This window comes from Candoia aspera, chromosome 3, assembly GCF_035149785.1.
Source record: "Candoia aspera isolate rCanAsp1 chromosome 3, rCanAsp1.hap2, whole genome shotgun sequence".
In the NCBI taxonomy this organism is placed as follows: Eukaryota; Metazoa; Chordata; class Lepidosauria; order Squamata; family Boidae; genus Candoia; species Candoia aspera.
The window spans coordinates 54,207,742-54,233,909 of NC_086155.1; the positions used below are offsets into that span (position 1 = coordinate 54,207,742).

General features: G+C 39.8%; 1 protein-coding gene across 2 annotated transcripts in view; it reads left to right on the top strand.

The window, feature by feature from the left end:
* The first annotated feature begins 4,438 nt into the window (after positions 1-4,438).
* The window catches only part of AHCYL1 (adenosylhomocysteinase like 1), a 58,157-nt gene continuing 36,427 nt past the window's right edge, over positions 4,439-26,168 (top strand). For both annotated transcript variants that reach the window (XM_063297733.1, XM_063297734.1), the window contains exon 1: positions 4,439-4,695. In XM_063297733.1, coding sequence (XP_063153803.1) covers positions 4,585-4,695 — 111 coding nt within the window. In that variant the 5' untranslated portion in view covers positions 4,439-4,584. The remainder of the gene's footprint in view (positions 4,696-26,168) is intronic.

A 26,168-nucleotide genomic window follows, 5' to 3' on the forward strand; every position in this document is an offset into this window, starting at 1 on the left:
TGGTTGCACTGACTGATATATGACTTGCACTTTGCCACTGATATTTTATGGTTTTAATTAAGTTTTAATGGGATTATTGTTTTTATTGTTATCTATGTTTTGCTTATGGGCTTTTTTGTTTGTTTTTTGTTGTTGTTTTAATTATGTGAGCTGCCCAGAGTCATGAATGGGAGATGGGTGGCTATAAAAATTGAATAAATAATGCTAAAGAAAATTTTACAAAAAGAAAAAGATGCAGGGCCTACATTCACAGATCTCTATGAAATCCTTGTCGTTGTTGTTGTTTATTCGTTTAGTCGCTTCCGACTCTTCATGACTTCATGGACCAGCAGAGCTTCCTGTCGGTCGTCAACAACCCCAGCTCCCCCAGGGACGAGTCCATCACCTCTAGAATATCATCCATCCACCTTGTCCTTGGTTGGCCCCTCTTCCTTTTGCCCTCCACTCTCCCTAGCATCAGCATCTTCTCCAGGGTGTCCTGTCTTCTCATTATGTGGCCAAAGTATTTCAGTTTTGCCTTTAATATCGTTCCCTCAAGTGAGCAGTCTGGCTTTATTTCCTGGAGGATGGACTGGTTTGATCTTCTTGCAGTCCAAGTCACTCTCAGAATTTTCCTCCAACACCACAGTTCAAAAGCATCGACCTTCCTTCTCTCAGCCTTCCTTATGGTCCAGCTCTCGCAGCCATATGTTACTATGGGGAACACCATTGCGTTAACTATGCGACCTTTGTTGTCAGTGTGATGTCTCTGCTCTTAACTATTTTATCGAGATTTGTCATTGCTCTTCTCCCAAGGATTAAGCGTCTTCTGATTTCCTGACTGCAGTCAGCATCTGCAGTAATCATCACACCTAGAAATACAAAGTCTTTCACTGCCTCTACATTTTCTCCCTCTATTTGCCAGTTATCAATCAAGCTGGTTGCCATAATCTTGGTTTTTTTGAGGTTTAGCTGCAAACCAGCTTTTGCACTTTCTTCTTTCACCTTCATCATAAGGCTTCTCAGTTCCTCTTCGCTTTCAACCATCAAAGTGGTATCATCTGCATATCTGAGATTAATATTTCTTCCAGCAATTTTAACTCCAGCCTTGGATTCCTCAAGCTCAGCATGTCGCATGATGTGTTCTGCGTACAAGTTGAATAGGTAGGGGTGAGAGTATACAGCCCTGCCGTACTCCTTTCCCAATATTAAACCAGTCCGTTGTTCCGTGGTCTGTTCTTACCGCTGCTACTTGGTCATTGTACAGATTCCTCAGGAGGCATACAAGATGACTTGGTATCCCCATACCACTAAGAACTTGCCACAATTTGTTATGGTCCACACAGTCAAAGGCTTTAGAATAGTCAATAAAACAGAAATAGATACTCCCTGGCTTTTTCCATTATCCAGCGGATATTGGCAATCTGGTCCCTAGTTCCTCTGCCTTTTCTAAACCCAGCTTGTACATCTGGCAATGCTCGCTCCATGAATTGCTGAAGTCTACCTTGCAGGATCTTGAGCATTACCTTACTGGCATGTGAAATGAGTGCCACTGTTCGATAGTTTGAACAGTCTTTAGTGTTTCCCTTTTTTGGTATGGGGATATAAGTTGATTTTTTTCCAGTCTGATGGCCATTCTTGTGTTTTCCAAATTTGCTGGCATATAGCATACATTACCTTGACAGCATCCTCTTGCAAGATTTTGAACAGTTCAGCTGGGATGCCATTGTCTCCTGCTCCCTTGTTATTAGCAATGCTTCTTAAGGCCCATTCAACCTCACTCTTCAGGATGTCTGGCTCTAGCTCACTGACCACACTGTCAAAGCTATCCCCGATATTGTTATCCTTCCTATACAGGTCTTCCGTATATTTTTGCCACCTTTTCTTGATCTCTTCTTTTTCTGTTAGGTCCTTGCCATCTTTGTTTTTGATCATACCCATTTTGGCCTGGAATTTACCTCCAATGTTTCTAATTTTCTGGAAGAGGTCTCTTGTCCTTCCTATTCTAATGTCTTCTTCCACTTCCACGCATTGCTTGTTTAAAAATAATTCCTTATCTCTTCAGGCTAACCTCTGGAATTTTGCATTTAATTGGGCATATCTCCCCCAATCACTGTTGCCTTTTGCTTTCCTTCTTTCTTGGGTTACTTCTAGTGTCTCAGCAGACAGCCATTTTGCCTTCTTGGTTTTCTCTTTCTTTGGGATGTATTTTGTTGCCGCCTCCTGAACAATGTTGCGAACTTCTGTCCATAGTTCTTCCGGGACCCTATCTACTAAGTCCAGTCTCTTAAATCTATTCTTCACCTCCACTGCATATTCCTTAGGAATATTAGTGAGCTCATATCTACCTGATCTGTGGGTCTTCCCTAATCTCTTTAGTCTGATCCTAAATTGTGCTATAAGAAGTTCATGATCTGAATTACAGTCAGCTCCAGGTCTTGTTTTTACCGACTGTACAGATGTCCGCCACCTTTGGCTGCAAAGGATGTAGTCAATCTGATTTTGGTGTTGTCCATCTGGGGAAGTCCATGTATAAAGCTGTCTCTTAGGTTGCTGGAAGAGAGTGTTTGTTATGTACATTGAGTTGTCTTGGCAAAATTCTATCAGCCTATGTCCTGCTTCGTTTTGTTCTCCCAGGCCATGCTTACCTGTAATTCCAGGTGTCATTTGACTGCCCACCTTAGCATTCCAGTATTCCCGTGAAAATAACATCTCTTTTAGGCGTGTTGTCCAGTAGGTGCTGCAGATCCTCATAGAACTGCTCTCCTTCAGCTTCTTCAGCATCTGTGGTTGGGGCGTATATTTGGATCACTGTGATGTTAGATGGCTTGCCCTGAATTCAAATTGAGATCATTCTATCGTTTTTTGGATTGTATCCAAGCACTGCTTTAGCCACTTGACTATTAATTATGAAGGCTACTCCATTTCTTCTGTGGTCCTCTTGTCCACAGTAGTAGATCTGGTGGTCATTTGATGTGAAGTGGCCCATTCCAGTCCATTTCAGTTCACTGACACCCAAAATGTCTATCTTTAATCTTGACATCTCACCAATAACCACATCCAATTTGCCCTGGCTCATAGATCTTACATTCCAGGTTCCAATGGCGTGTTGATCCTTAGAACATCGGATTTGCCGTTCACCACCAGCACCGTCGGCTGCTAGCCGTCCTTTCGGCTTTGAGCTAGCTGCGTCGTCATGTCTGGGGCTAGTTGAACTCATCCTCTGTTCCTCCCCAGTAGCATTTTGACCATCTTCCGACCTGGGGGTCTCATCTTCCAATGGTATACTGACATATCTCTGATTGTACTGATCCATTTAGTTTTCACGGCAAGAATACTGGGGTGGGTTGCCATTACCTTCCCCAGGGATCGCATTTAGTCTGACCTCTCTGTCATGACCCTCCCGTCTTGGGTGGCCCTTCACGGTTTAGCTCATGGCATCATTGAGGTGCTCAAGCTCCAGCACCACGACAAGGTAACGATCCTTTGCTGAAGTATAAAATCCTACATTACAGTAAATGGTAACCATAATTTATTATAATCATTAATGGCTAATCTACTGTGAAAAGTAATTTGTTCATCTGGAAATATGAGCATCTGAAAATAATAAATCTTGTTTCATAATTGAATTAATACATGTATCTTTCTGAAAAGCAACATTGATGGGACACTGTATAAACATGTGTCTAAATAAAACATTAATCTCATCACATCTCTAAGATAACTCAAACTATATAAGCACAATGGACTCAAATAAGTTCAAGTATTAATTTATTGTTTAAGACATAATTTAAGAACTATTGAAGATTTTTATATTAATGTTAACTCTTCCCACTGTCTAGGCAAAAGGAGGAACCTCTAATTCTTTATTCTATTATTGAAGTTTACATATCAAATTGATTCAGCACCAACATATTTTATAAAGAATAATTACTGTATAAGGTATTTGTGTCATAGGATTTATTATCTATAGAAAAAAAATGGATGAACTATTGAAACAAGGCATAATAATATTCAGAATGGTAACTATTCTAGGCTCTTGCAGCAAAAACAATGGATCTTGCAATAATTTCTATTAAAAATGGGCTAGTGCTCCACCCACTAGAAAATATTCTGATTTTGCCTATCTGCTCCAGAAATTATCAGGCCTCCCCCTGCAACATCATCATCTTTGAACATTTTTGCCCGCGTTCTTTGTTCTGCCCTGATAAAAGTATTTCTGGATCTGGATGTTGGGCACCTTTCTTGCTTTTTGTACGGGGAAACAAAAGGAACCCCAGGAACACCAAATAGCAGCGAAGAGCGCCAGTTCCGCCAGGAGGCGCTGAAGTGCCCCGTAGAGGCCTTCGTGTGCGTGGAGACGTCAGCGCCAGGCCCTTGCGTGCGGCGTCTCGTGCCCGGCCTATGCGCGCGAGTGGGCGATTCCGCGGACGCGTGCTGACGCAGGTGCTTGCGTGGCCCCGCCCCTTGCCGGAGCGCGGCGCCTGCAGACTCGGCGATCGTGGAAGGAGGTCGTGGAGCCCGTGAAGGGGAAGCCGCGGCAGGCACGTGCCCCTCGGTTCCTCGGCCTCGGCGCTCTGCCCCTTTCCTGCCCCCTTCTCCAGAATGTCTTCCGTGCCGGACGCTGCCGCTGGGGACGAGCTGAAGCAAGCGAAGGAGATGGAGGACGCGGAGAAATACTCCTTCATGTCCACGGTCACTAAGGCGCCCAAGAAGGTGCGGGCCGCCGGTGGCCAATCAATAAACTCGGGGGCGCTCGGTTGGTCTCCCGGGGCGGAATCGGATTCGACTTGGGCCTGGAAAGGAGAAGTGCCGGCCGGGACTGGCGTCTTTTGAAAGTCATGCCCTTTCACTGGGACACTCCTTCCTCTTGATCCCTGGGGTGGGACTGGGGCGTGCTGCTGGGCAGCCCTCTGTACGTGCCCAGAAGAGCTCTTCTTGGTCTGTCACTGGGGCTGGGGCTGAGACCTGATCCTGAAAAAGATTTCTGCGGGGCGGAAAGGGAAGGGGTGCGGACCAGTCGAGAAGGAAAAAAACTCCAGGAAGGAGAAAGAGGAGAGGGGTCTGGAGCTGGGCAGGCGTTGGGTCAGGTTATGGGAGCCTTGGACTCTTGTGAACTGCTGAAGGCGTCCCCGATTGTTCAGTCTGTCAGGCCCAGTCGGGACTAGGTACCGCGGTTGTATTAAGGCAGCGTTTCCCTATGGAGGAAAACGCTGCCAGGAGACTAAATTTGCTCACACTGGATCGAAACTTCATGCCTGTGGTGTGATACTGTGGTGTTTCCTGTCAGTCCACACTTCTACCCAGAAGCAGTATGGGGCCAAGATTCACCTAGGCTGCCCTCTAAGAAATAAGTGTTTGCCTTTCTCATTAACAATGTGCTTGCTTATACAGTATTCTACTGTAATTTGGAAACATGCTTTGTGACAATGTATCCTCCATAGTTTAAGTAGGTTGTGTGCATCTTTGTATCACAACCCCCAAGTATGCTCCTGTTATATCATTGCAGTAGTGCAGGATTAACGCACACAACCTTTTATAATCCTTAGTAGAGTCCATCTTTCTTAAGTGTGCTAGTCCAGAGATTGCCATGAAAAAAATTCCACACATATTCTTTGCTTAATAACTTGTACTCCTGTCTGCTTTAGACTTTTTTTTTTAAACCCACCCTCTCTTTGCAGCTATTGCTTTTAGAAAAGCTGCACTTGTCAACTCTTGAATAATGCACAGCTAAATTCTCAGTTTAGAATTGCTTGGGAATTCTATCTGTGCTGAACATTGAGTCCTGTCTAGATCTACAGTGTGTGGCTGAGTTTATACTTGAACAGAGTACAGAGCAAAAGCTTCAGAGGCAGCAGGAGGGTTCTAGGCTAAATGGGTTGGTAGTGACACTGAAGCAGAATTGAACTTATTAAGATAGTTTCATTTACTTTATTTGGAAAGTTTTGTTCACCTCTTACAAACACTTCTGATTCCTTTGTGCAGTTTTCAGTTAATTCAATAGGTTGACAATAACTGAAGGAGCTACATCAAAAGGTGCTTCAACTGAAATGCAGTATGAACCTGAATGTAAAACTAAATCATCAAATCTTCTTAAAACATTAAATATTGAAAAACCTCCAAGAGTTTTTTTCCTTCAACATTGACAAATTAGGTTCTTAAATATTAGGAATTCTAAAACATTAGAAATGCTGTAGATACCTCTTTTCTTATTTTTGTGGACTATATCTGTAAGCAAACAAATTTAATTCACATTTCCAAGATATGTGAATTAGAATGCATTTATCTTTTGCATTTTATGCTTATCCAAATTTCACAGTGCAATTTTCCACCCAAAATTGTGTACTGTACAAGAATATCTGTTTGGAAAAAGTCCATCTAAAAATGTGATTTTTTAAAAAAGCATGATTATGTGTAAATTTAATGGAATGATCTTATGATTGAAAATGGAATGATTTTAATGTCCACAGTATCTATGTTGCATTAAGATTCAGAAGAGCTTAGGTACAGAGCATTTCCTTTAAATAATAACTTGCTTGCTTTGGTCCAACCATTTTGAACCTTATATCACTGAAACTTTTTTACCTTAGGGTGAAAAGATTCTGTTGTGTTTCTGATTTTACTAAGAAAATTTTTTCATGTTTGAGGCTTCTTCTATACAGAAGTAGAATTTTAATACTTGTGGAATCCCATAGTGCCCTTATTTCCAAAAACTGCATTTTCAGTGTTTGATGAATGACATACAAAGAGATATCTGGACATATCCCTGAGATCTCAGATTATGGAAGAAACATATAATCCAATCTTGTGTTGGTATCTGTCTCAGAAAAAATAACAGAGCATAGGGAATAATGGAGCATACATTTACACAGTGTAAAAGCTTCTTGCTTGCTTATATTGTATGTTATAGCTACATTGGTAAATTTTCTTATATTATCTTGCACATATTTACCAGGTAGTAAACCCTTTTGAAACCAGTAGCATTTGTTTACCATAGGATGTAGTTGTAGAAGAGGTCCCTAAGCCTACAATTTCTTGCCAACAGAAATGGACATGATTATCTTTTAGATTAGCTCCAGAACCCTTCTGTAGAATTACTGGACTTGGGGATATGATTGAAGACCAAGAATGCTTAAGATCCAAAGCCTAAGGTCCAAAGCCCTTCCTGGCCCACTATTTCCTAGCCCATGACATCAGGAACTGTTGCTTTCAGAGTTTAATGGTGCAATAGGAGAAGGATTTCAGTGTTGCATTTCTAATCATAGGTTCAGAATGCTTTCTCCAACTTCAGAGGGATGAATCTTATTGAATCTTATGGCTACAAGTTTGCATGAAAATTAATGTTCATAACTTTTGTGAACTACAAACCTTTTAGAAAAGATTAGGGCCACTTAAACAGTTAGAAATCTACTTAAGCTTCCTTAATTCAATGGACTAAGATTTGCTTGGTACATCACAGTAATTAGATGATGCATTTGTGTAAACTATGACACTTGGTCATTTCTTGTAATTATGGGTCTTGCTCCTTAAGTTCAACATATTACTTGGAACTTTTGGCACATGAACTATACGAGTATACAGTATGTCTACTCGCTGTTATATATTTTTCTAGATTTCTGGATAGCAAATTAATGGATTCCTGTTTAGCTCAGCTATCGATTACATAGCATATATTTCTCTTGAAGTTTTTGTTTTCCAAATTGACCAGTTCTAGTTTATACATATATATTCTTGGTTCTTAACACAAAGTATTCTGTTGTAGGTTTTTACGGAAAATATACATTATGGTGATTATATTTCTTGACCAGAAAGTGCCTCTGTGAGAACTGAAAATTTGATTATGTTTTATTTATGTTAGAGTTATATCTCACCTTTCCTTCAAGAGTTGAAAATAGTGTGCATCGCACTCCATCCCTTTTTCCCCACAACAACCTTGTCATGCAGGTTAAGCTGAGAGAGACTGACTGGCCCAAAGTCACCCAGTGGCTCCTGTAGCTAAGGATGGGTTTGAGCCTATGTCTTTCCACTTCCAGCCCAATACCTTAAACCAATATACTACACTTGTCAACTTTATTTTGGTCAACTTTGTTTAGAATATTCACTGTACATAATGGGCATTTAGTATCCATGAAAGATAGGATTTACGTTCATTTTTATTTTTTTAAAAAATATTCTGATAAAATCCATAAATAAGAATAACTTTGGCATGCAATTAAATTCAGAAAGCTAGGTATTAGCTTAGCTGCTGTTGCTATGGTTTTTCATGCCTAACTTAAATTAATGGTAGCCTTTGGTAACTGTGGATTACCTACAGAGGATATGTTCATACATACCTGTAAGAGATTACTAAGGATGCATATCTTAGATAAATGTTTCTCAATCAGTGGTACGACTAATGGTATGCAGAAGTAGACTAGGTTGGGCAAAAAAATCTTCTCTAAATTTGGAAAGAGCCCATTAGAGAAAGCAGAGAGCAGAAAAGGAGGGCACATCCTCCAAGTACACTGAGGAGAAGGATCTAAGAATCTTGGCAAAATGAGATGCTTCTGAGAGGACTGAGCTTAGAAGCCAAATAAAATAAGATTTTGCACCAGTTAGTTCTCTCATTATTTGGGTGTAGTGTTTCAGTTAGGGCTTAGGATAAAATAGTTTCTCCAGTGATAAATACTGCTTCAGTCCTAGTTAGATTTCATTCATTATTTACAGTAGAATTGTCATCAGTATTACTGCAATTTTTAAGCTCTTAAAATTTGTAACTGATAACTGTAATGACAAGTGCATGCAAACATACATGGTCTCTGAAAGAGTGGGGTCTGTTCTCTCTTAAGTAGGACCCAGGTTCTTTTATAGAATGATGGGACTTCGGATAACAAGACCGAGAACCACTGTCATCAGCAGTTTGCAGTTCTACTTGGCTGGTATCCCAGCCACCTTTGCACTGGCTGGTACCAGTAATTTCCAGTTTTTCTGATTATGGAGTCAGAGCCACTGTGCTTAGAATCAGCTCACTCTCTCCACAGCCTTTTGTTTCTAAATAGAATCTTCCATTCACCTGAAGGGATGAAAAAGTAATCAGAGCAAAAGGGATTCTGCTGCAGAAGCAGTTGTTCTCTGCAGCCACTCGATGTCTGATGGCAGGAAGAGGAAATTAACAATTAGTTAACCTTCATTATTACCATGGTTTTGGTGTGTAGTTAAACTTCCTACCTTACCCACCATGTTAATTATGATTTGGAGTTGAATACTTGCTAAGCCTAAGTCCAGAATGGCTTAGAACAGAGGTTCTCAAACTTTGCGATACTATGACCCCCGAAAACAGCCTTTCTCAAGGTTTTGACTCTGGAGGACCCCTTGAAATATTTTTCAGGCCTCAGGAAACCCCTGCACATTCAGGCTCAAATATAGGCCAGAAGTTACGAAATTATTCTATTCGTTTGACGTGTAGGCTTGTATATATGCATTAACAGTGTTCTTAAACTAAAAATAAAGAATGAAACTTACCTCTTTAATGTGAAGCTGCCTGAAGTTGAAATAATTTTTTAAATAAATTGACATCTCCCAGGGAACCCCTAGTGATCTCTCGTGGAACCCTAGGGTTCCATGGAACCTGGTTGAGCAATCCTGCCCTAAAATGATTAATACATTTGTGTGTTCCCCCCATAAATAAAATGAACAATTTCATTGGATTAGGGATGAGCAAGAGTGCAAATCACTTGAAATTTTTTTTTTTATATTACTGCAATTTATAGAATTTTCTTGAGTCATCTAACCATTGTTTTGCCAAAATCGCAGGCAGGCTTTATATCATGTCAGTGAGGGCTAGATGATGCTATAAGTCACTAGTGTGGAAATGCCCATAGACTTACCTTTATCAACTCTACCAGTAGATTGGTAATCCTCAGTTTTTTTCTTACCTCCCAAAAAACTTCTTCCATTTTGAAAAGCTAGACATTTAAAATTACAGATAAAAATACTGAACTTCACTAACATGTACACTTCCAGAAACACTTCAACACTTTATGTATATAATACATAAGTACATAATGTATATGCAGTGATGGTTTTACAGATGATTAGATCCATGAATGTAGCCATCTCCCCAAACTTGCTCCGAGTTTTGCTCTTTGCTTTGCCTGTGAAAACCAGCTGTGATCTGGCCCGGGTAAATTGAAAGCAAATTTTGATAGTGTTCCCACTTTGCCTGGACAAATATAAATGTTTTTTTTTAATTGCAATCATCCTCTAAGTTGCTTGTGACCCCCTAGAAATCATGACTCACAATTTGAGAATCCTTGGCTTGTGTGTTTAGTATGTCTTGCAAACATACTCAGTGTTTGGGCTCACTTTTGGTAATCTAGTTTTGCTTACTTAATTTCATTACGATTGATATGATAAAGGATAAACGTTGAATTGTGAAAGCAGAGATTACAAAGTTCAGTCTTTTTGAATTGGTGGGTACAATTTCATCACAGTGCTGCCCTCTCTAGTCTTCCCATCCCCTTTAGGACAGCCTTTTTCAGTCACCTGACCTTTCTCCTTTTTCTAGACAGATGGACATTCTTCCAAACAAAGAACTAACTATCAGTTTCTTTTCTAATAAAATATTCTTGGAAATGGAAATATATTTCTGAAGGCTAGTCTCTAATTTTGTAGCATGTCATTTTCTGTATCAATATCTTTTTTTAATGCAAAAGATCAGGTAGGGCAGGTAAACCAGAGGCTGTCCAGTGAGGTGTCTGTAAGACATTTATGTTCCCAAGTACCATGTTAGTGACCCTCTGATTGGCATATAATCAGTTTAGCATATAAATTCAAGTCTAAAGAATGCCATCTTGCAACTATAATGGCCATGATTCTCCATACACTTGCTCTTCAACCAGCAGGACTCTCTTAAAATATGGCTATGGTATATGTTTTGAATTAAATATGCTGTATTTCTCCATTATGCTAACAGATGTGTATGTAATAAGATGGTTGGTCCTTAGAGCACTCTTGCAAAGAAGGCCATAAATGTTAAAAAGCTTTGTATTCAGACCGGTATTTAATCACTTTTAGCATATGGATATGATCATTATGTTAAATCCGTCTTACTACTAGGTGCACAAAAGCCTTAAAACATTTTACCTGCCTACCATAGTTAGAACTTAGAAATAACCTGGGTGTCAAAAAATGCAGATTAAGAAAAGAGGAGAGTCCCAGTTTTACTTCGATGTAGTTTCAAAAAGATCACAAGCTAATATAGTCAAATTCATTACTACTGTTGTTGTTCTCAATGTGTTAATTGAACAAAAGCTTTCTTTTTGCCCAAACAAGAAACTGTAGCTTGCTTTATAGTTTAAATCATGATTTGCTATATCTTAGATAAGAACTGGGTTTTTTTACTGTTAGGATTTAGGCTGAACATCTGAGTAGTGATTGACCTCTATACATTCAAAAAGTGCTTTTGAGATCACTGGATAACTATAAACAGTTTTGCATAATTTTTATATTGTAATGGTTTGAAACAGGGCTTCCTTTTAAGTCAGTTACATGCATGTTTTACTGCACAGTCAATTACATGCATGTTTTACAGTGAAATGAAAAATCCTAATTAAAATTCTGGCTCAAGCCAAAAAAAATATATCTCATAACTGCTGGAGAAATACAATTTGCTGACCAAGTTCTTCATTCTCCTGGATCTTGGTAGACACAAAAGAGTTAGAAATAGCAGGACATGCTGCAGAATACTTTGCCTCAGAACCACTGAGCTATCAATCGGACTGAACTTTATATTTAAGGAACTAGGCCCATGGTACTGGGAATACATTGCAAATATAATTTCACCTAGAAACAATTTCTGATTACAAGCAATGCCTAGCCTTTTGTGACAGGCCAGAATTAAAATTGTCTAAAATCATTGAACACCGTAACTACCAACCAACATTTAACTCTACGCACATTTCCTTTAAGAAGAAAATTAAAATAGGCTTCTCATTCTGTATCTGCTTCTGAATCAGAAAACCATGCTCTGTGGAAAGTCTTGTGGGCTAATTTATCAGATAGCTCATGTCTTTGCTAATTCGAGGACCTTCTGCAAGGAAATTCCGGATGTGTTGCTTTATGGAAACTCAGAGAGGTGAACATTATATATGATTTTGGGAGCATTGACAGTGGCATTTTGTTTGTTTGTTTTAATGTGAGAAACTATTTACCAAAGAAAATGTATGAAAAACATTAACTACCAGATCCTATAAGTGTGATGGTATTAAAGATAAGGGAAGTTCCTTTGAAGGAAAAAAAGGCCATGGAATGGAATTACAGTACTGTAAAATAAGAAAATAATGGCATAATAATCTGTTGCGTAACTCACTGGCTACTTCAGTTCCAAACCTCAGCTTGCAGATTTGTACTTTGTTCAGATTATAGTGGAAATAGTAACTTTTTATTGATCAAGTGTAGTCAGCCATTTTGATTCACAAAAGATACTTGAAAAATATGAAAGGGCAACAAAATATGTCACAATTTTTTTTAATGGCAACGGAAACTCTGAATCTTGTTACTCTTTCCTCTCTGGCCTATCAAATGTAGCTTCCTTTCCTGACCCCCTCCCCAGTAGCCATTACCATAAAGGGATTAGTCTGTTTTTGTTTAGCTTCATTTTAAAAATGTGTGATGGCATCAGTAAAATTCTGCTGAAGTGGTTGGTGTGTTTGTGATGCCAAGGAGAATGCTAATGCCATGCTATAGCTTTGACACTGTACAATACAGTGCAAACTGATGAGGAAGGATCATTCAGGGTGAACTCAAATGGGGGCACCAGGGAAGCAGACTGTGGCTATATATAAGGCAATATTTAATTGGTTGACTGAATTCAATCTATGTAGAATGTGCTGGGCACATTTATCTCAGGCCCTTTGTAAAAAGCTGCTGTGATTTCCCCCCCTAGCTAATTAACCTTGATGCAAGAATGTATTCTTGTAAGACACAGAAAAGGTTGCAGCTGAATCCTTTGCATTGTAAGTGAAACAATTGTCCCATAAAACAGTTTCCTTGGATTGCTGTGGGTGCCACAGGGCTTGCTTTCTCTGCAGAGCAAATACGATTTTACCTGCTTTAACAGTTAAGAGGATATTTGTCAATATTGTTCTTTTTTATGGTACCCTTTCCCAAAAGCTAATCATAGAAATTACAGAGTCAGACATGTTTTGCTCTTTTATTTCACATTGGGAAAAAGGTTAGTTTCTTCCTGTGACCTCTCATCCTGTATTCAAGTACTTTTATTTAATCTGTTTGAATATTTTTATTCCTTCCCTCTTCCTCCTACAATTGTCAAAAGAAAGAGATTTTACCTTAAAAGAATTAATAACCCTACAAGCGCTTATCTGGATAGCATATTTGCTTCTTCATCTATATTATTTGACCGTTGTGTCTAGATTCAGCTTCTTTTACTTCAACATTCCAGCAAGCATTCTTTTTAAAGATTGGATCACCTTCATTCAGATCTATTTCCTTGTTCTCTTAGTTTTGTTGACACACAACATATATATAATTATTTATTTCATTTCATTTCTATAATTATTTATTTTCATTTTATTCATTCATTTATTAATGCTTCCTTTTTAGTCCTCTAACATTTTAAGTCTCATCTTCCATATACCATCATTAGTGCCTGATGAGCCCATACTGTTGATCTCCACCACCCATTATGGCTTTGGTCAATTGAGGTTTTCACATAAGGATAGAGAGGGTTACCAGCCCTGGTTGGCTCATGCTACGTGCTGCACTCTCTGCTAACTATAAGAAGAACACTGATCAATTTTGGCATGTTTTGGCTAGTCTGCCACAAGTGCAACTGAAGCCAAATTTTATCATTTTACCGCAAGCATATTCACTCTATTCTGTGCAAGCGAGGACCTCTAATTTGCAGACTACAGATAGTACTCAGTTAATGATGGCAATTGGGGCCAGAATTTCTGTGACTAAGTGACACAGGTTTTTTTTTTATCGTATGGCATAGCAGTTCAGTGTTCATGCTGCTTTTTTTCTTGCTGGGAAATCCTTGTGAGGTCCAGCAGCCAGATGTGTAGACTATTTAGCCATGACAAGTCACGTTGCCTGGGGTGCACCACGAGGAGGCTAGTCTACATTGCACCAAGTTGGGCGGAGAGAATGTGACCGGCCCAAGGTCACCCAGCCGGCTTTCATGCCTAAGATGGGACTAGAACTGACAATCTCCTGGTTTCTAGCCCGGAACCTTAACCACTGGGCCAAACTGGCTCTAGTGACACAGTCATAAAGCATGACATCATGTGACTGTGCCACTTAGTGATGGCAGTTCCAGCACTTCCAGTTATTGTTGTTAAGCAAATCCTGCACCATCATTATGCGTGATGTCATGTGGTCGCTATTTTTGACCATTAACTTTACTTTTCAGGGACCAGCAATGAAGGTCGCAAATGGTAGTCACGTTATTGTGGGACACTGTGACGTCGTAATTGCAAGCTGGTCACTGAGTGCCTGGATCACAATCATGTGACTGTGGGGACGGTGCAATGGCCAGAACTTTGAAGACTGGTTGTAAGTACCACTCATTCAGTGCTGTCGTAAGTTTGAATGGTCACTGAATGAGTGGTCGTTAAGCGAGGACCACCTGTAGCTTGCAAGCCAATGTAGTGTTCCTCACATCCCACCAAGTAGTAGGTGTATGCTGTGCATTGGCACACTCAGGCAATGCATTGCTGTACTGCTTCTCATTATAAAGAATCTTGAGTTGATTAATACAGTAAATATCAAATAAAAATAATGCATTAGAAGAGTAATGTTAGGAGAATTTAATGCCTGGGAAAGGGCAATATAAAAAGTTCGGGGATTGAAACAGGCTTAAAAAGTTGGAGATTCTGCAATATAAGTGCTATAACAAAGAAGGTACTCCTCTATTATTGCCATTAAATATCAGTCTATAAGTCATGGCACCTGCTTAAGTAAGTTCAATAATTCAGAAGTTGGACAGATGTGTCTGTGTACACTCAGACAGATCTGTATATGCTAAGCTTCCGTTCAATATTAGAAGCATAGTGATAATTCTGAACGCTTAGGTTTATTCATTCTAACTTTTTGGAGCAATTGTGGAAGATGTCCCAAGAGTCTTATTAAATTTGTCCAATGATGAATGATCAAATGATTGGCTACTGATCTGCAGAAATATATTATTTTTTATACATGTGCATGAGAGCCAGTGTAGTGTAGTGGTTAAAGAGTTGGACTGCAAACAGAAAGACGTAGGTTCTAGTCCTCCATTAGACACAGAAGCCAGTTGGGTGACTTTGGGTCAGTTGCTCACTCTCAGCCCTAGACTGGGAAGTCTTAAAACATCTATCATATAACAGCCTACAGGGTCTGATGGCATTAAACTTGCTATCACTGGCTGTTCTTTCCTTTGTGAACTTTCCTGAAATGGAGGCCAAGCCACTTTAAGTTATCATGTTGTCGTAAGGTCCTCCAAATGAAGCTTGACTTTTTATGATTTCGTGGACATTTTAATGCAGTTTTTTTGGCAACTGCATTGCCTTTTTACTGGGATGTTTGTCAGCTTCCAATCCTAATTTATCCTATAGCCTGGGTGTTCCCGGGAGGTTTTCCATCCAAGTATTAATTTCATCCAATTTTGTTTAATTTCCAAATGCAGACCAAGCCAGTCAGATTCTGCCATCTGCTGAAGCAAATGGTCATGTAGCACAATTTAAATACCTTTTCTTTAGAAGGTATGCAGCTGAGCACACTTCTTTATAGACTGATAAAATTGTTCCTGATGGTGGCAATACATGTGATTTTCAAGGAATAACAACACAGTCTTACTTTGTGGCCATGCAACTATCCTAAGTACCAAATAATATTTTTATTATTATTTTAGCCAACTCTTACAAAAGGCATATTTCCTTTGGTCTAGTTAAAGTCCTGGACCTTATGGGGTATGCTTTCCTATCACTGTGAGCTAGCTGAATTGTAATATGTGCTCTGATCAGTACTGTGACCTTGGTAACAGGCTTAGTGCTGTGCAGACTCTGCTCACTTAAGGCTTGTAGTAGAAAAAAAATTAGCTGGCCAAGGATCTGGACTGGAAGTGTGATGATGTATGCAGAGAATTCTTGTGGATGAGATAGAAGCAGAGTGCTCCAACATTGCACGTTAAGTGTCCCAGAGTTGCCTTGACACTAGAAAAGGGAGGGTTGTGGGTTTGGAAATCAGGCATCTTATTGAAGAATGGATCAATGGGAGGCTGTTGTATTTTTTTTCTATTTGTGTTTCTCCTTTTCAGAAAATTTCTTTATAACTTTGAGCTGTGTTCTGTGGAAATATTTACCTTCAATTGCTCTCCCCACCACCACCAGACAACAATACTCACAATTTCATGCAGTTTTTTTTTTCAATCCCTATAAGTAGAGTATGAAACTGGGTTGTTGTGAGCACTAGGTAAGAGCATATTGTCAGTTGTTTTAAAACTTGGATTGAGTGACTGAATGCACAGCAGATCATTACTGTCCTCTGCCTTCCTGAGACTTCTTCTTTGTCCCTCTTGCTGCAGTTATATGAAAGGAAGATTATACTTAGTAACCAAGGTCAGTAGTGAAAAGTACCCTTCCAACCTGTACAAGGAGAAGATATGGATGAAGCAGCTTTTTAATTTAGTCCTACAGGCCAGCTATGCCAAGGCAAGCTTTCACAGCAAAATAGGTTGTTTTGTTTAAATCATTAAAATGTTCTGAGACATCTTATATAACGTTTGAACAAAGTCATATCGAACAGTTACGTTGGCAAATCATATTCTGATATATTGATTGCTGACCATCTCAGGATAGTCAAAGCAATTCATGTCACCCTTGGCTTGTAGGTTTCCTTAATCCCTCCACATCTGATTATTCTGGTGTTTCATCTTGTTTAGTGAGAAGAGTCATAGGAATCTCCACAAGAGAGGAGGAGACAAGAGATACAGAGAGAGGGAATTCTAGCTTGAAAAAAGGAAGGGAGCTTCAGAATCACATTTTGATCAGTCTCCTTAGCATTGAGTACTATGTATGGGGAGGAAGGTCTTCCACAACCACAAGGGGCTGACTGACAATTGAAGGACCTAAGCAAGAAGTCAGATGCCTCTTGGAAAATTTATATAAGGAAGAGGGGTGGGCAGGTGTCCAACAAGGAGAACAAAGATGCCCAAAGGCACAGAAAGTTGATCAGTGCACAGTACTATAATGTAGTGATCAAAAAATTAACTTTTGATCTAGATTTGATATCAGCAGTGTCACTACGAATAGCACTAAAACAATTAATGGGCAGCAGCAGTCTTCCTTATTACTTCCAAGATGGATCTGATAATAGCTCCCCCTAATACAAGTTTTATCTCATACCCCAGAAACGTACGAAACCAATGGATAGCGATGCCCAATGTTGACAAGCCTGCAAAAGCTCTGGTTTCTAAATCAGTTTTTGATTGAATACATCAGGGGTCCTTGAAACTAAATGACAATCAAGTTGCTATTCTATATCACAGGATAAATGGTCCCTGCACCCAGAGAGTTTCAGTGAGTTTTGTGGAGAGAGGAGCTGCCTCAGTTGACCTGTTCACAACAGTAGATGACAGACAAGTGTCATTTCTACTCCCAGTTCCAGGATTTTGAGAGAAATAAAACATGGTTGATGAAAAGGCTAAACTACATCCAACAGAATAAATGGAAGAAAGAATAAGAATGATTAAATGATTTGGGATAAAATTTATGTATGCTGGAATATCTAGAGATACATTGAAGGGTGGATCTGAAATGAGTAATGTCCATCCCCCCAAAAAAGATGAAAAGAAAGTAATAAATGCTGTGAGAATGTGGTTAATTTGTGATATGCTTATGCAACTTGTGTGTGAAAACTGCATCTGTGTCCGGAGGTGGTAAAATGGCGTTATTGTTCGCCTGTGCAAAGGTAAAGGTAGGAAGACTGGATGCAAAAACTGTAGGGATATTAGTTTACTCAGTGTGCCTGAGAATATGTTCAGCAGAATTCTGGTCAAAGAGGGGATCATGAACAAAATTTGAGAAGTGCAGTGCAGCTTTAGGCCAGGCAGAGGGTGTATAGTCCGGTTTTTGTTTTTGTTTTGTTTTTCAGCAGGTCATTGAGAAATGAATGTGAGAAAGAAAGCTCATTGTAGATACTGATTTAAAGAAAGTGAATTTCTTCTTGCCACGACCGTCTCACTGGTTTGCTAGCAGTAGCTGCTGGCCTTGTAGGTTTCCCCATCGCTTGTTGTTTGGGACCTCTTTTAGTTTGAGTATACTTAGCTTGGGCTTGCTCAACCTTCGCAGCCAATTGTATCCACTCATACAGCGTTGCTGGGTCGTCCCGTACAACTGCCCATCGTAGTATATCTGGTCTTAGTCCATCTTTGAACATCTCTACAAGGGTGGTGGCAGACCAATCCTCTACTTTGCCGGAGAATGCTTGAAACTCCAGCGCATAATCCGAGACTGATCTGGAGCCTTGAACCAACTCCCTTAGGGCTACCTTTGCTTTTTCCTCAGCTAGAGGATCACCAAAATGCATTTTCATTGCCCACATGAAATCATCAAAGCAATCCAACTCCAAAGCGTCCATGTCAACCAGTCTCACGAACCAGTCTGCTGCCCTCTCCTCTAATTGGGTCGCGACAGCATTAATCTTAGCCCGCTCAGAACGAAACACGCTCCCAAACTCTTCCATATAGCTGTGTGCATTCGTCAAAAAAAATGACAGCTTTGTGGGATCCCCATTAAACTTCACATTAAAGTCTCGATATCGGACCCGGGTTGGGCTATCGTGTCTCTTTTTGTGCTTAGCCTTTCGTGGCTGTGGTGGCTCTTCCTCCTGCACCTCTGGCGCTATTTCTTGAGCCTCTGCCAGTCAAAGTTTCACACGTCTCCCCCCCTCCCGGCTCCGTCCTCTCTCCCTCTGCTCCCTACTTGGGGAAGGTAAGGAGGCTTTCTTTGGAGGCCTGCTCGGCGGGGGCCCTCCCCCCCAATATTTCCGTTGCTTTCCCTGTTTGTCTACGGGGGGAGGGGGGGTTGGGGACGCGGAGGTGTCAGGAGAGTCACTACCTTCTTCACCTCCCATCTTTTCCTTTTTCTGAGTGTCCCTGGTAAAGGTTAACTTTGCCAACAAATCCTCTATGGATTTCATCCTCACCTCCAGCTGCTGGGATTTCTCCGTCTCCATCTCCGTTGGTGTCACTGCTCTTGTCCTTTTGGTGATCTGCATGGTCGGAAACAGCGAGGAATACACCGGCTTGGCTGGGGCTGGTGGCGACACATACAAGGGTCCCTCCGTCTTCTTGACTACCACTGACTTCACTGCCTTCTCCGTATCGCAACTGGAATCCGTTGCCTCGGAGAGGTCATCCGACCCTGGCGTGAGAGTCCCCTCTCTCCGCGGTCCCATGGGCTCTTGTTCCCCACCTCTGGAGAGCTGACTTTCCCCCGAGCCGGTGGTTGAGGTTGGGGCAGTTTCAGTCATCGCTAATTAAACTCCTCACAGGAAACTGGATGGATGCTAGCAGACTGATATTAAAGATTCTCAGCTTTATGTAATGATTGCCTATTCAATAAAAGGAGTCTCATCAGTAATTACTAGAGAAAACTAATTTATTGAATGAATAGTATGCAAAGTACGAAGAAAGCTGAGAATGAGCAAAAGCGCGCCAAATGCAAACTTAAAAAGCCTTGCTCCCGTTGCGAACCCTCCCCTCAGGCTAGCATAGCAACCACCCACCCCAGATGCTAGCAACCGTTAGAATCGGCCTGAGAAAGTAACCTTGAACAGCAGAGATAACCCAAACATACATTCCAGAAGATCACAAGTCAGCACAAAGGAAATTTACCAGCGTGGCCAGGCAGGCACGCAACTGCAGATATGACATGTGAAACGTTACGAGGAACCATAAACATCAGAACGGGAACATGACATAAAGTGAATAAATGAACTATGGAATTTTTGTGCAACATTTATTCATTTTACTTAGTTATTTAAATTGCTGCAGTCTTGTGATTCTTGGTGCTTTACAGAAAAAGATCCATAAAACAACAATACATGTTCAAACAGTGAAGTGACAGATAATATTATCATTAAATTAAAACAGTATCCCAGTTAGTTAGCACTTCAGTAGTGATATGTTGATAAATTAAAAGCCTTCTGAAAGAGTTCCATTTTGACTAACTTCTAGAATGCCAGCAATATTGGGGAAAGCCAAACCTCCTATGGAAAGCTATTCCAGAAAACAGGGGCTACAACAGAGAACCATATCCTCCCAATCTTGCCCCCTTTTCACAATACGAGGGACAATCAGCAATTCTTCCCATATCATTCATATTGGATGGGTTAATTCTGGTTGGAGAAGATGGGCCTCAAGGTACCTTGGCACCAAGCCATATAGGGCTTTGTAAGTTAAAACCAGCAGTATAAATTCCACCTATAGACTTACTGGCAACCAGTGGGGGACCTAAAGCACAGGTGTAATATGTTCATGGCATTTGGAACCAGTTAGGAGATAAGCTACTCCATATACTCCATTATAAATACCTACACCAGTAGGTAAAGGTAAAGGTTTCCCTTGACATTAAGTCTAGTCATGTCCGACTCTAGGGGGCGGTGCTCATCTCCGTTTCAAAGCCGAAGAGCCAGCGTTTGTCCGTAGACATTTCCGTGGTCATGTGGCCGGCATGACTACACGGAACGCCGTTACCTGCCCGCCGAAGTGGTACCTATTAATCTACTCACATTTGCATGTTTTCGAACTGCTAGGTTGGCAGGAGCTGGGACTAGCAACGGGAGCTCACCCCGTCATGCGGATTTGAACCGCCGACCTTCCGATCAGCAAGCTCAGCAGCTCAGCAGTTTAACCCACAGCACCACCACGTCCCACCTACACCAGAATATGGTTTATAAATAGCTGGGGAAAAGACATGCATAAAAGAAGTTAATTGAATTATGATCTGTTAGAAAAAATAAATTATTACAAAAGTATACCTATCTTTGTCTGCCAGTTTAGTTGTTATAGAAGCTGGCTTAGCTTCTTCTGAACAAAGAAGGGAGGAATGAAAAGGTGGGGTGTTATTGAGCAGCAAGTATTTCTCCTGGATGACGGGAATCCTCCTTTCTCAGTTCTTAGGGAAAAGAGCCTTTTAGCCCTACATTAGGGAATTTAGTAAAAGAAAATTCAAGATGGCCCATCTAGATCTGGGAAGTCAGAAAGAAGGCTTTCATTCCTCTTCCTGGGCTAAGGGAAGGGGGAAGAATAAGTAAATTCTTTAATAAAATTAGTTTCAGCTAATGAGAGACAAGATCTCTCGGTGGTTGTCCTAAAACAAAGGGTTTACTGTAAGAGATCAGATTTGGTGATGACAGCAGGTTGTGATAAACTTGAACTTTGGAATTCTAGATTATTGCAGTGACTCAGTATTTCTTTGAAATCCAACAGATAAATAAGATAAATATAGAAGTGGTATCTGTGTATACAGGTAGTCTTCGACTTAAGACCACAATTGGGACTGAAACTTCCATCACTAAGTGAGGCAGTCATGCCCAATTTTATGGGGTTTTTCTGTGGTCATTAAGTGAGTCACTGTGGTCATTAAGTGAATTGTGTGGTTGTTAAGCGAATTCCGTTTCCTCCCATTGACTTTGCTTGTCAGGAGCTGGCTGGGAAGGTCGCAAATGGTGATCATGTGACTGCAGGGATGCTGCACCAATCGTAAGTGTGAGGACTAGTTGTAAGCCACTTTTTCAGCACCCTTGTAACTTTGAATGGTTGCTAAACAAATAATTGTAAATCAAGGACTACCTGTATACATATATACAGTAGAACTAACTTATAACCTGTGTATCAGTTCAGAACTTTCTGGTGAGAAAGGCTTTAATTCAGTTGCAAATCAGCTGATCCCATCAGCAGTTCTTGAAGGCAGGTTTCAAAATATTCTCTATAATTTATGCCTTTGTCCAAATGTTAATGATAGTCTCCCTTGTTATTTGTTTTATTGTCCTGTTTCTGCAAGGCCCTGGAAATAATTCTGTCATCTAACTTGCACAACATATTGATCAGATCATTACAAAATCATTTTTCTCTTGTCTATTAACTATAATTTTCTTGGGGCTACAGCCTGGTTTGCAGCTGTTCCTAGGGAGAAATTTGTGCTGATGCTTGCAAACATGCAAGCTCTCATAAGCGTATGTTAATACCTTGTCATGATCTGTTTTGTCCAGCTTTTTTTTATTATTTGATTTTATTTTTGTAACTTGGTTTGTTATGGCATAAATGCTATACCAATAAACATTACTATTACTAGAAGTGGTATCTATGTCCATATAGTACATCTATACAGTAAAACTAACATTACTGTCCATCTCCTTTGACTTAAATACGAAAGGTTAAAATCAGCTTAGATATTACCTGATGACTACTTTTGTGGCTGTTGCTCTTAGGCAATGTCTACAAATTTGTCGGTGTTATCAGAGAGGAGGGTGGAAGCATTAGAAGAAGACAAAAGAGTTCACCAAGGGTGCTTGAAGAAGTGCACATCCATCCATATTTCTCCTTTAGACATGTGTTGCCTGACTATCATTAATGAAGGGTTTTCTCCTGGGCTTTTGCCAAGCTGGAATGGAGCCTCCCCTTTCAACTTGTAGGCTATCTTTAAAACAATTGGCAGGGGATGCTTACTAACAATAGACTGAAATACCTCTAACTTCAAATTTGGAACTTACCTGGTTTTGTAGATTTAAGGGCATGAAAAGTTTCATTGAAATAAACGAGTTTTTTCTTGTGTTCCTTGGTAAGTTTTCTCCCATATGAGTGTCATTGGTTTGATGAGGAAGATCAGTATGTGAGGGAAAGGACTTGAGTCAGGTGGTGTTGAAGGAACAATATGGTTTGTACATTCCTATAAGAATAAATACCACATTATCTGTATTTAAAGGTCAAACAGAATTTTGGAATGTAAGGTTCATTTCTTTAGATTGCTTCCCTTTCCCACTCCCATTGTGTACTACTTTGACAAGAAGGACAAACTGTTCGTGAAGAATTAGGTATCTTTCAGCTTGTATTTTATTAACGTTATAGAAATGGTCCTACATTTCAAAATAGGAGAAGTTCTTTCAGTGTGATTGTCTCAAGAGTTAGCTTTTTGTTGTTTCTGTCAATGATCTGTTATTATTCATCAGGTTTTTATTAGAGAGCCAGTTTGGTCTAGTGGTTAAGGTTCTGGGCTAGAAACCAGGAGTCTGTGAGTTCTAGTCCCCCCTTAGGCATGAAAGCCAGCTGGGTGACCTTGGGCCAGTCCCTCTTTCTCAGCCTGTCTCGGTGCAATGTAGACTAGACTCCTTGTGGTGCACCCCAGGCAACATGACTTGTCACGGCTAAATACTCTACACATCTGGCTGCTGGACCTCACAAGGATTTCCCAGCAAGGAAGAAAAAAAGCAGCATGAACACCGAACTGCTATGCCATACGATTAAAAAAAAAAAGGTTTTTATTAGACTTAAATCTATTCTTCATCAGTATCTGACTTTCTAGCACTTTTTCCCCTGAAGACATTAACCTGTTTTATGTATTTCCCATTTTAAAAACAGTTGCTTTAAACCGTTGTCTGGTTTTTATTTAAGACCCCTGGGCAGTTTCTGTCCATGCATCAGTAAAATTAGCATTAGTATGTACATTTTTATGGGAGGCCAAAGATTTGGTATACTGAAAAATAAGGTGGTCTGGTTTCCCTTTTAACTCTTTCTGTGCAAACATAAAGTCAACAGTGATTATCTTCTCCAGTACTGTATATGTCAAGATCGATGAATTAAGGCTTGCCTGAGATTGTATTGTACAGAAAACTCCTCCTGTATTTTACCTACCTACTCTGTCAAGCATTGCCCATTTCTGGCTAATTTACTTATTTTACCTAATATCTTTGCCACACAGAAGACTCTGGGCAACTCAAAGTATAATCTGGATTTTTTTTCTAGAATCGTATCTCTTGTTGTTGAAGAATCATTTGTATTGTAAGAACTGAAATCCTTCCCTTTGTATGTAGTCGTTGGAAATACAGTTTTTTTTATGTAACTTTATTAAAATTTTAAGAGAAAAGGTAAAAACTAACAAGAGCTAGTATTTAGAATAAAGAGAGAAGACAAAAGAAATATAGATATAGTTAATGAGTTGCAGAAATGTATATTAGTTAATTGCAGGTACAATCTGCCTTTGATCAGTATTTGTAAAATTATAATTAGAATGGGCTGTTAGAATGGGCAGATCTGATTTTACAGAGTCCCTTTTCTTCCACTTTTGTTTATTACATGTACTGTATACTATTGCCATTACCAGGTAGTAATGTGATAGTAGCAAAGCATAAGAGAGAGACTATACCCACTGCCTATGCACATTTTAACATAGAGCTTAAAATGGCTGCTTTCTTAAATATAAACCCAGATTTTAGCAGAGAAGACTTCAAACTAATCTGCCTGTCATCCCATTTCTATTATACTGAGTAATACCTTGTAGTTTCTGTTTGATTGGGAAACAGTGATAGATTTGTATGGTTGATAGAAACAGAGCTGATGTAAAGGTCATTTTATATTTTCCTAGTATGATCACTTGCTTCCAGAATCAATTTTTTTAAAAAAGCCATTTAAAAACTTTGGAAGAGGTGGGAACATAATGAAATAATGACTAGTTAAGCAGTTTGACTGACTACTACTATTCTGCAGCTTTCAATTTGTAGCACTGGCAATTTCATAAAAAAACATTTTCTGGATTTTGTTCTCCTTTTGTTTTAAAAATTGTAGTAGCTTTAGTTTGAGACCTGAAGTTTCAATTACTGACATCAATTAAGTAAAAGGAAAAAAAAGGGGGGGGGGACTGCCAGATCACTGATATATGTTGGTGTATATAAAATCAGCTTAATCAAAGGTTTATTTATTCTATACCCTAAACTTGATTTTTAAAAGAAATTTGCAGGTCTTATTCTCTTGAAGTGTATAAAAAATGAGTTGTATCAGAAGGAGTATGAAGTTAAGAGTGAAAACAACAGGTCAAATCAGGAAAAGCTAAAATATTTAATTTCTATAGCACTGTCATAATACAGTGTTATACCTTCAGTACCACTGTACTATTGTTAGGGGAGCATCCTGGCCACTGTTGCTAGTTCTAGTGCCTACTGCTTCTTGAGGAAGAAGAAAAATAATTTGGCTATTTCCTAAGTCTTGGCCAGCCTGGTACTGGTAAATATATATTTACTACCCATCAGTGAGAAGCCTGCCTGCCTGCCTGCCTGCCTGCCTATCTATCTATCTCATCACACACACACTCCAGTCCCATTTACATAGAATTATTGTCACCTTCAGTGCTTGCATATCGGATGTCGATGTCCCCTGAGTAATGTTGATGTCCCCATGACTGAACAATGTCCCCTGTTATTTTTCAAGCATGCATCCTGCCTTTCAAGGCAACCTTTCTGAACCCAGTACTCTCTAGATGTGTTAAATAACAGCTCCCAGTATTCTGCAGTCAGCCTGGCCAGGGCCCGTTCTCTAAATAGCATCTTCCCCCCAAATGGCTATATATTTTCCCTTACATCTTACATTCTATCTTACATAGTTCTCCTCCCACAACTTGGTTTATTTTTTCTAAGTTAGAATTTCTTCCTATCATTTTATTACAGTTAGCTGTTTATATACTTGCATTTCATAAGACTATTCAGGAACGCTGTGATTTGTTTGTTTTATTACTTCGTTCAAGATCTTGTTTATCTTATTTTCTGATTCTGAGCAAAGGGGTCAGTTAGTGTAATTTATTTTGTAAGTACCATGTGTGCCAAACAAGTCACAAAGAAACTACATGCTGAGTTAAGATGTGTTCTATTTGTTCTAAGTGAAATTTAATGTGCTTAAATTAGCCAAGTAATCTCAGATATGTAGAGAACCAGTTCTGTACTGAGCAGCAGGACTGATTTGCAACCTACACATTTTTCTTAAAAGCTCATACTTTCCAAAATAAAACCTCAAAGCCTGTAGATGTTTTCTTTCTTGCATTCAGTCACCAGCCAGGATTGTCTCCAGGGAATGCAGTGGTTCCCTTTCTGCCTGCTGCCAGTGTGGCAGTGGGAAATTTCTATTTGGCCCCATTGCATTTGTGTTATAGGGGACCTCAGAGATC